The sequence below is a fragment of the Nannospalax galili genome, unplaced genomic scaffold, assembly GCF_000622305.1.
Source record: "Nannospalax galili isolate Female #2095 unplaced genomic scaffold, S.galili_v1.0 scaffold124, whole genome shotgun sequence".
Lineage (NCBI taxonomy): Eukaryota > Metazoa > Chordata > Mammalia > Rodentia > Spalacidae > Nannospalax > Nannospalax galili.
Genome location: NW_008352485.1, coordinates 2,221,779 through 2,232,801, shown reverse-complemented (window position 1 = coordinate 2,232,801; position 11,023 = coordinate 2,221,779). Strand labels below are relative to the sequence as shown.

At 41.6% G+C, this 11,023-nt stretch overlaps 1 protein-coding gene across 4 annotated transcripts in view; it reads left to right on the top strand.

The window, feature by feature from the left end:
* The window catches only part of Tarsl2 (threonyl-tRNA synthetase like 2), a 98,548-nt gene that overhangs the window by 40,401 nt on the left and 47,124 nt on the right, over positions 1–11,023 (top strand). For all 4 annotated transcript variants that reach the window (XR_003846502.1, XR_003846503.1, XM_008849546.2 and 1 more), the window contains exons 9-10: positions 1,355–1,501; positions 2,347–2,445. Coding sequence is in view for 2 of the 4 variants with exons in the window: in XM_008849546.2 (XP_008847768.1) it covers positions 1,355–1,501; positions 2,347–2,445 (246 nt within the window). In the remaining 2 variants the exon portion in view is untranslated. The remainder of the gene's footprint in view (positions 1–1,354; positions 1,502–2,346; positions 2,446–11,023) is intronic.

Here is an 11,023-nt window from a genome sequence, read left to right as displayed (position 1 = left end):
CCTATGATTCGCAAGTTTGGTCTTTTTATGGTATCACTCAATTCCTGCATATTCCATTCTTGTGATTTCTTAAATTTTTCATAATCTTTGCTTGAGTGGTCCAGTTCATCCACTTTATCTTCCAATCTTGATACTCTGTTTTCCATTTCGTTCATCCTATTGGTGAGGCTTTCTACTGTCGTTTCTAATTGGAGAGTTAGCCGGTGTGCAGGCCCAGGGAAGCAGATAGAGGTGAGGGCGGGGCCAGGACCAGAAGCGGTGCTCCTGGAGCCCAAGAAAGGGACTGAGTTGCTCTGGGTGAGAAGGATCAGGAAACAGTATTGGTTCTCCAGGTGTCTGGGGCCCCAAGACTAGGAATGGCACAGGGCCCAAACTAGGAGTATAGAACGGCGGGAGGGATGAAAGGGTGAATGTGGGTTAGGGAGTCCCCGCGTGGAGAGCTGCGCTATAGACTTACCCCAAGAGGCCTGAGGATAGTTACAATGTATGTTTTTATATGGTTCCTTATCTAGGCTCTTCCCCTTCCCCTGACCTGTATTCATAGGTTTTCTCTCCATGGATTTAACTAACTTCCAGATGAAAATATTTTAAAAGCAGATTGTGTCTATCCTGAGCATGTATAGATGTGTGTGTATGGGGGGGGGGTCATTATTTCCCGAACAGTACACTGTAACAGATACATACATAGCATTTATTTTACAGTAGATACTCTATAGATGGTTTAAAGTATGCAGGAGGATTGCACAGCTTACATACAAATACTTACCACTTTATATAAGAGACTTGAGTGTCTGTGCAAGTCCCAGAACTAATGCAGACATCAAGGGACAACTGTACTATGATTTTTCTCGAATTGCCTAATGAGAGCAAGAATGTTCTTCTGCATGTAAGGTTAACATACAATAGGAAAAAGAAAAAACAAAGAATATGAATGTGGCTCTGAGAATTGTGAGGCATAGACTGACTCTGTAGCCCCCACCTTTCTGGACCTTGGTTTTCAATGTGTGAGATGTGGGTCTGAATGACACTATTGCCTATCGATGCTCTTCACCCTCAGCCTTAGATCAGTGGGCTGACACTTCCACAAATTTCTTGATTGGTCTGGTTTTGGCTTGGTAATCACAGCTACTCTCCAACCTTCCCTCCTTTCCACTCCTTCTCACTTTCATTCCTGGAATTTATACAACTTACTGATTATTGCTATAATTTGGAGTAGAAAGTTTTTTAGTAGAATCAATTTCAAATTTTTACAAGCACTACAAAAAATCTATAAATGATATAGATGTTATAATGGAAAGTTGCATACACATTGAAGAGTGATGTTCCTGATTAACAACCTCTTGTTGATGTTTAGAATTCCTCAACATACTGGGAAGGCAATTCTGACATGGAAACACTGCAGAGGATCTATGGGATATCTTTCCCAGATAGCAAAATGATGAAAACCTGGGAGAAGATCCAAGATGAAGCCAAGAACCGGGACCACAGGAAAATTGGGAAGGTGTGCCTCATGTCCTCACCAGACATCTTTGTTGCCCTATGGTTACATTTCACAAAACAAAATTTAAAAACTAGCATTTCTTTTTTTCTCTTGCATTGCTTTTGTTGACAATCATTGCCTGCTGTTGAGTTCTTTCATACCCAGACTCCAAATGTCTGCTGACTGCTTCCCTTTGTGTATCTTTTGTTAGAACTTATCATGATATAAAATAAGCTACTTTTAAAGTTGCTTGCACTTGATGATGTTCTTTGTATTTAGGAGGCAACAGTATGTAGAAATAAAGAATGAGATTTGAAAGTAGGTGGACCTATGTTTTAAAAATCTCAGTCCTGCCAGGATTGATCTATGTTATGTGATAGGTAAAGTACTTACCTATAAAACTCCTGCTGTCATCTCTGTTAAGGGGTAGGTGTCCAGGACTGATATGAGGAGACACACCGTGACTGTGTGGCACAGGGCAGGCTCTCAGGTGACTCCATGAGAATGGTCACCATCACTTGAAGCCCTCCCTCTTCCTGGACTTTTATGGTCTTTCTTGCTGTGTTGTCTCCACATGAGGTCTATGTTCTAAATGTGCCAGGAACAGCTAGAAAATTAGATAACTAATTTATACTAAGAATATTAATAGTAAATAACAAAAGATGACAGAAAACCCAAATTCAAAACTTAGTAATCATAAATATAAATTAATTTTATATGTGCTATTATGTAATATACATTATATCTGAGTAGATATTGAGTGGCTTTGGAATGCCTAGTAAATGGCATCTTTTATTTATGTGACATTATGTGATAAATATTAAACAAAAGATAAATTTTGAAATGCAATTATTGTTTCAATCTAGGAACAAGAACTTTTCTTTTTCCATGATCTGAGTCCTGGAAGCTGTTTTTTTCTCCCCAGAGGAGCCTTCATTTATAACACACTTACGGATTTCATACGAGTAAGTTAGTTTTTAAAATATTTAATTCTTTTTCAGTTGTATTTTACATTTTACTGTTTTCTCTTTATAACTGAATGGTCACTTATTTCCACTAAATCTTAGTAATATAAGAATTTTAAACCTAAAAGCAAAATACTAGATTTTACCTAAGAAAAACATGGAGATGATTTATTTTCTTAAATTTCCTAATGTAATAGAATAGGCAATAGGATTAGATTGTGTTGCTATCTTATTTTGTGCAAGTATATGCTGATGTTCTCACAATCCAATCACCCACAGTGCATGTCTCAGAATGTATCCGTCATTAAGTGAGGTATGATTGTACCTAAAGTTTTGTTTCTTGATTTCTATGTACTTATCAGTGTTTACCCTTAGACCTTCTCTTAAAGCCTAATGCTCCCTACAGCTTATTTTTAGTTTGGGTTGTTGCTCAGTAATTTTTTTTCTCATATTCTGTCCTCTTACTTTAGAATTAACTTAATGCTAAGATTCTTGTGAACGTGTGTCTTAGAACCTCTTTATTCTCCTCTTCTTCCTCTTCTCCCATCATCATCATCAACCTCGTGATTACTCCCTTTATGTCCCTCATATTCTAATTCCACCCTCTCTGACTCTTCCCTTCCTCTTGTTTGCTTATCCCTAATACTAGGATCACTTTCTTCGGGAACTTTCTGAGAAAAGATGCGTGGAATGTTCTCCATGGTCACTGTTCCTGCACTAGTCATGCTTTTCTTCTTTCTCTTCATGCACCGTGGCTCTGGAAGCTGAGGTTGACCTCTAAGGAGTAGGGCCTAGGTTATGTACCTTGCAGTAAGGGTAGTCAGCGTTAGGGAGTAGTAGGAGAACAGAGGGCAGGGAAGCAAGGCCTGAAGTGTCACTGAAGGTTTGAGAGATTTTGGTGGATGGTTATGATCACTCACAGCTGCTGCTTTGTGCTCTTTGCTTGAAAGTCAGCAGAGCCACTGTGCTGAAACTCTCCAGGTCAGGTATCTGAACTCTCCAGGTGAAGTATGGAATGGAAGAGAATAAAAGGAAAGATTTTATGGTAGCCTTCAAGGGTTCTCTTATCTTTTATAGATCCAAGATAGACATGGCTGATGATCAGGCCTGAGGCCTGTTTATGTGGGTTGCTGCATTGCAAAGGCATTTAAATATACAACTCTCAGTGGTCTCTAATGCTAAGGTAGGGGCTGAGCCCTTTAAATTGCCAGATGCCCTTGTGTGAAATAATTGGTCTTATCATGAATACATAAAAAACTCTCAGCACTTGGGAGGCAGAGGCAGGCAGATCTTTGTGAGTTCAAGGCCAGCCTGGTCTACATAGTGAGTTCCATGACAGCTGGGGCTAGAGGGAGACCCTGTCTCAAAAAGACACACACAAAAAAACCTTCCAAGGACCTCAGCTACTTTTTGTGTTTGTTTGGTTGCTTTGTGTTTGTTTTTATTTGCTTTTTTTGAGACAGGGTCTTATGTAGCCCAGGCTGCCCTTGTTATGTATCCAAGGATGACTGAACTGATCTTCCTACCCCCACCTCCCATGTGCTGGGATTTCAAGCAATTATCATTGTGCCTAGCAAGCTCAGCTGGTTTTCTTCCTAGTTTTCAGTCCTATGATTTTTCTTTTCTCTTCCTCTAATAATTTTAAAATTATACACCATATATTATATGTAGAATAACTATACAGACTTATGCTATTTCCCAGTGGAATGTTTACCTTCTGCAATGAAGGAAAATGGATTACTCAGTCCATCAGAGCTTGAACTAGGTTATGATAGATGAAGTAGCTGATGGATGATTTGGGTTGATTGGGAGAAAGCACCAGGACACAGATAAAACTCCAGAGGAATAGAGTTTTACTTCTCACCACTTTGGGGGAGCGAAAAAATGTCCATCCACGGGTCGTGAGCTGGGGTCTTTTATAGGGAAAAGCTTCAGGGGGTGTAGAAGGTGGGAAGATATATTTTTAAAGGTTAGGGGGAGGGGGAGAGCGGGACTGTTAAAACCTGCCTCCCTTTTGAGATCAAAGGGGAAGCCTGCTGTGCTGACCAAACTGGTGAAAAGTCTGCTTTTATCTTCAAAGACCAGGGTGCTTATCTCAGGGGCTTGTAGAACCCATGAAGCCCTGTAGGTAAGGGGGCAGGGCTGCTGTGGATCTGAACCCTAACATTCCAGCCTTTTGTGTTATAGGATAGGAGGCACCGTTGTCCTCTTGCTACTTCCTGCTGGACAAGGTTGACATGGGGGGACTGGACTAGGGGGTCTGTCAGACAGCGGGGGATCCCTCTTTGTGCATCTCAACAGAGTCTTCAGTGGTTGACAGGTGCTCATATACATGTGGAGGGAATGAAAGTAACAACTGATTAAAATTAGTATGAGAGTAAGAGTTAGTTTTTGGATTTTGGTCCTGAAAATATCTGAAGAGGCAAAGAGCGATGGTTAGCACCAATACTCTTTTTTTTTTTTTTTTTTTTTCCTTCTGCCAAGGCTGGACTTGAGAGTTATGGACTCAGGATTTGTTTTCAGGCATTTTGATAGCTGTTGGAGTGGCTAGAATCAGTGTCAGTTACCTCTCAAAGGCTTCTAGATAGGGAGAGAAAAAAAAATTTAGCCATCATTTAATTTTTTAAGCTAGAACAATAATTGGTTGTCTCCCTTAGCTGTAGATAGGTACTACAGTATTGCAGACCAAGATTTGAAGTCCTACATCTGAGTAGTATTGTCTTATTAGGAATAAAATCATCAATGAGAGGTAATTGTCTAAATAACATAAGAACTTAAGTTCTTAATCCCTTGAACTCTTAAAATATACCGATGACTTTAATTTTTGGTTATACTTTCCTTTTGGGTGTTTAAGACCATACTGTTGGCCCAAATGAACCAATTTATTTTTACTCTTAAGGTCGTATGAGGATTTGGTCCTCAGAGATCACATGGGCTTGGGGGAGCCCCTGGCTCCTCAGGCTTTTCTTTTACCAGTTCCATCTATGTAAAGATAAGAGGTCCTGCTTGACTGGGGCTTTGCTTGGAAGCATGGAGGAAATGTTTCCTCTGTGTTGACTCTCCTCTTTGCAGACTGGACACTGGTTCAAGTCCATCTTCTGGGGTCTCCATGGCCTCCCTGAACAAGAGGACAGGTGACTCACCAAAGTTACAGGACATTTCGAGAGATGCTCCATAGCCCTCTGGAACTTGTTTGACCTTGGAGGGCAAGGAACAAAAATTTGTCCCTTTAAGTCCCTCTGACCAGATTAATAGCCTTAAAGTCTGGCTATTAAATATCCAACAAGGTTAGTTATACCAGTCTGGTACTTTTAATTACCATGTGCCATGTAGATAGAGCTTGGGCAACATCCTTAAATAAACTTTGATTAGACATCCTTAGACTAGTTGACTAAACTACCACCTTAGAAACTTTGTAATTATTGATATATTATCTTTGTCTCATTTCAAATTTATAGAAACACAGTGGGTAGGTACAGTGGGGACTGGCTGAAGTGGGGTTTAGAGGGAAGAATAGGAATAGGGTCAGTAGAAAATTCATTCCTGGATTGGTGTTAAGGGAGGGGTCCTCGAGATTTTTAATTTAAGAGACCTGATAATGGTGGCCTAGTACTTGCTGTGTTCCTTGGCCGGTTTCAGTTTGGAGAGATGAATCCAACCAGGTTGTCCCGAGAACTTGGCTGCTGTCGGGGTAGACAGGATCACTAGGTGAGGACCAGCCCAACATGGCTGGAGGGTTTCCTTCACTCCTTTCTGTGAGTGTGAACCTGCAGGTAGGCATGATCTCCATGTTGAAGTGAGTGGTCAGTTTGGCCTTTAGAAGCCTGGGGAATAATCCGGTCAGCATGTTCCCCGAGTAGTTTCCTTAGAAGGGTGAAGGCAGGTAAATAGTCATGTAGAGGAGATGCTAAAGGAAGAGATTGTCCTTGGCTAAAATTAGGGCCTTGGTGAGTGTCACAAGTTTGGCTTTTGTGATGTGGTTCCAAGTGGTAGGGATCCTGACTTGATGACAATAGCGAGAAACACTATGGCATATCTCGCCCTGTGGAACCCCATTGGGGTGAGAGTTAAACTTCTATCCATAACCCAAGTTAGGGTTGGGTAGGGATCTGGGGAAATTAGGGGATCCTGGTAGGAGAGTTCCTGAAGAGTTTCCAAGTACGAGTGAGTGAGCAGTTCGCTGGAAGGGAGGAGGGAAGCTGGATTGAGAGGAGGGCAGGAATCAAGGGAGAGCGAGGGGTTTTCAAAAACACGACATGGAAGAGTTGCAGTTTAGAGGGAGCTAGATTGTCAAGAGACATGTGGGTTAGTAAATCCTTAAGCTGATGGGGGGGAAAGGATGGAGATGGGCTGACCCAAAGTGAGCTTCAGTCCTCCTGAGCCAGGAGAGCAGCAGCAGCCAGAGCATGGAGACAAGGTTGCCACCCCTGGATGGTGATATCAAGCTGTTTAGAGAGATAAACTACCAGGGCAAAAGTGGGACCCCTCATCTGTCTCAAAACCCCTAATGCCTGGACCTTATTCTCAGTTGTATAGAGGAGGAATGGACATTTTAGGTTGGGGAGAGATAGAGCTGGTGACTTTAAGAGTGCTTTCTGGATAGTGTGGAAGGCTACTTTAATGGGTCCTAAGGGCTCAGTGGGTTAGGGGAGCTCCCTTTGGAGGCTTCATAGAGAGGCTTTGCCAAGAGAGCAAAGTAAGGAATCCAGGTGAGCAGATGGTACCCTGCAATGTCTAGGAAAGACAGAATTTCCTCCTTGGTTGTGGGGGACTTTAAAGACCTTAGGTAATTTGTCCTATTTATAATTAAATGGTGGGATGTAGGTGTGAGAAGGAGCCCCAAGTACTTGACTTGAAGGAGAGAAAGCTGTGCCTTAGCTGAAGATACCCTATATCCCTTATCCCCCAGAAAATTAAGGAGTTTGTTTGTGTGGGCCTTGGAGACTGAGAGAGATGGAGAGCAAAGAACTAGGTCATCTACATACTGTAGGATGGTGGAGGGGTTAAGGTCTAGGGAGGTTAAATCCCAGGCTAGAAGTTGTCCAAAGAGGTGAGGGCTATCTCAAAACCCATAGGGCAGGACAGCCCAGGTTAGATCATAGGTGTGTGTGATGTATTTAAATTCTTGTATGAAGTGTGTAGGATTATTAGAAAAAGAGCCTATTTTATGTGAGTTAAGATAGATTTATAAGAGAGAAAGGGACATGGACCTTGACCATCCCATTCCATGCCCGCCACCTCCTGGAGGGGAAAAATACCATGGGCAGGGGGCTGAGACTGGGTGTGGGAGTGAATATGGTTTGACATAGGAGAGGGGTTGGGAGAAGGGGAGTCCTGGGAGGAGGCCACATTGGGAGAGGTGGGAGGGGTGTCCTGTCCACGAGGGGACATGGGGGCAGGGGTATTGGAGGCAGGGTCTGGAATCGAAGTAGAAGTAGACACAGGAGGGATAAATGGGTTATTTGAGCTAGAAGACAGAATAGGGGAGAATAGGGAATATTTGGCAAGGAGGCATTTAAGGTTTTGGATTGCCTTGAGTAGAGGAGAGTCAGTGGTTGATGGACTTAGAGCACCAGAGAGTGGAGGGGGAAGATTGTAGAGAGGGCATTTGAGGCGGAGAAGGGAGGGGAGACAGGTTGGGCCCTGGAATGGAAGGCAAGGGAGGGTATAGCGAGGGGAGAGCAGGGGGAGGACTTGGTTGTGCCTCAGCTGGGGAGCAGGAGGAGGTTGGGGCTGAGTCCTCATTGGAGGCAGTTCATCGGCTATGGTAGTATCAAAAGCTGAGGTGGAGGGGTAGGGAGGAGGAGGAGGGGCGGAGGCCCCTGGCAGGTTGGGATCCCATGAAACTGTCTTAGCCAGAAGGACCTGATGGAGAGAACACAGGGCACAGAGGGAAGGATTAGCACGGAGAACAACGAAAGCTTGGATGTATGGTAATTCAGACCATTTGCCATTATGATGGCAGAAATTTTCTAAATCTCTCAAAATATTGACAGCTAAGGTTCAGGTGTCTGGCCAAACAGAGCATTATCTAACTTGTACTGAGGCCAGGCAGTGGTGCACAGGAACTTTAGGCGTTTTGGCCTTATTGTATCTGAAAGTCCTAGTTGATTTAAGGATTTAAGAAGACAAGCAAGAGGTGTGATACCCTGAGACTTTGAGTGGGTGGCTCCCATAGTGACAGATTATGTACAGAGTGAAGAGGAGGTAGAAACAGAACCGAGCAGATGGGAGACAAAGAAAATCCTCTCTTCATAGGGAGTGGAGGCAGGATCACAAGTCCAGGCAGGAAAGTGCAGTGGACAAAGAAGAGAGAGACGGGGAGGGAGTAGGAGGAGAAGGGGTTTTCCACTGGCCTTGCAAAATGAGAACGAGGAGAATCAGGCACCAAAAAAATCATCCTTTTTTTTTAGCATGGGTTTAAGTATAGATTCGAGTTATTATTTTCTAGTTATTTCCAAGTCCCAGAAAGCGGCATCCCTCAATCAGATCATCGGGGAGAGGAAAGGCAAGATCCTGTCCTGGACAGGAAGTAGTTCATGTACCTATCTCCAGAAATAGTGTCCCACATCCAGAGAAAGGAAGTAGTTTTCTGACACACCGATGTGATTTTGAGGAAAGTGAAATGAGCAGAAAACCCTGCAGTGAGAGCATGGCATGACTAGCCAATAGATGGAGACAAAGCACAAGGAATAGGATGGGAAAAAAGTGAAAAAAAAAACTGCATTGAGCCAGAAGGGAGGGAAACTTGTGGAACAAGTTGATTCCGAGGTTTAGTAGAGGCTGAGGGAAAATGATCCCCAGAAGGTGGTGGGGCGGAGACTTAAAATTAATTTATATATTTTAGTACCAGGAACCATGTTGTAGACTAAAAAGAGACTATTTTGGCCTGAAAAAATATTTTGGTGTTAATTTAACATTTTTAGTTTGCGTGAGATTTTACTTAAAAGTTAATATGATATCAAGTAAATTAATTTTAAGAAACATAAATTTATGTTGACTGTGTATACATATTTAATTATATACTTTGTTGCGAATGTGGTTTATCATTTTTAAACCAAAACACCTTTGAAGTAGACAAAATGAATACACCTTAAAACATCTTGAAAGTAAACTAAAAACAAAATGGTATTCAACAAATAAGATTTTACCCAATCAGCTTAGATGTCATTTTGTGTAGGTAATTAGTGGTCTAAAGGAGTTAAGTTTGCCATATAGATTTGAGGTTGCATCTTTTCTCTTTTCAAGAGCTAAATAACTGAAGGGAGTTAATAAAACCTTGTCAATCTAAGAACATAAATAAGAGGAGACAGGAAAGACAAAAGGAAACATTAGCAGATTAGGTTAAGAATAAATAAAGTCTAAATAGCACTGAAAATAATCCCATTAGCTCGTTTCATTATAGACATTAACACCCTCTGTGAAAATTAATTTACACTTTAGCTGTTCTCAACTGCTTAGCCTTTACTCTTAGGCTGTTTTGTTGTTCTCCTTTTCCTTGTCACAGGGTCAGGGGCCAGCCTGAACCTGGAAAAGTCTTGGAGAACACATCTTGAGATAATAGGCTTGAGTCTGAAGTGGAAGGGCCAATTCCATCTCCAGAGTCAGTGTCTCAGTGAGCTCAAACAGCACATTGCAGTTTACCAACATAATTAATATTACCCTGACATTATAACTAGAAAGCACTTGGGGAATGATGGGGCAGGAACACAAGCATAGAGCATCTGAGAATCAGAGAGGAAAATAACTCTACTCCAGCGAAAAACAGGCTTGGAATCATAATGTAGAAAGGGGAGGGGTTAAGACCAGTAGAGGTGGCATCTCAAGCCTCTCACTCAAACAGACTATTACTTTTTACCTCTCTTGTTGTAACTATGTGTTGGTAGTAGCTTGTCTCTTGTAAGGTTTTGGCCCTGGAGCACAGCAAATTTTCATCTGCTTCACAGGTCTAATCATCACAAAGTGTCAGTTCCCTTTGCACCTTCAAGGAAAATGGCTAGAAAAACTTTAAGTTCCCTTTAGAAATATCAAATACACTATGTAAAACATTAAGAATTTAAAATAGTCAATTTTAGAAATTAGTAAACACCATAGAAAAGATGTTAAAATCCAAAATAATTCCTTTAAAACTACCAGATAATGATGTCATGCAAACAGTGTCCTTTTAAAAATCCATAAATATATCAAACAATGTAAAAACTTAAAACAATCATCTTTAAAAACCAGTAAATATACCATAGAAGAAGTTAAAACTCAAAGTAATCCTCTTTAGAAACAGGCCCTAAACAATGTTAAGATTTAAACTCCCATTGTGGAGATCTGGCATTATTCCCTTAGTCTGAACTAGAAATGCATTGCCTATTCTATGACATCATCAAGAAACTAACTAACTAACCAACTAACTAAATAAATAAATAAGTAAATAAATTTCAAGAGAATTAGGACATATGAGGGTTGGAGAGTTGGCACAGCTGTTAAAAGCTCAGGCTTACAATAAAAAGTACAAGTGTTGCAAGGCGTGGTGGCGCATGCCTTTAATCCCAGCACTGGGGAGGCAGAGGCAGGCAGATCTCTGTGA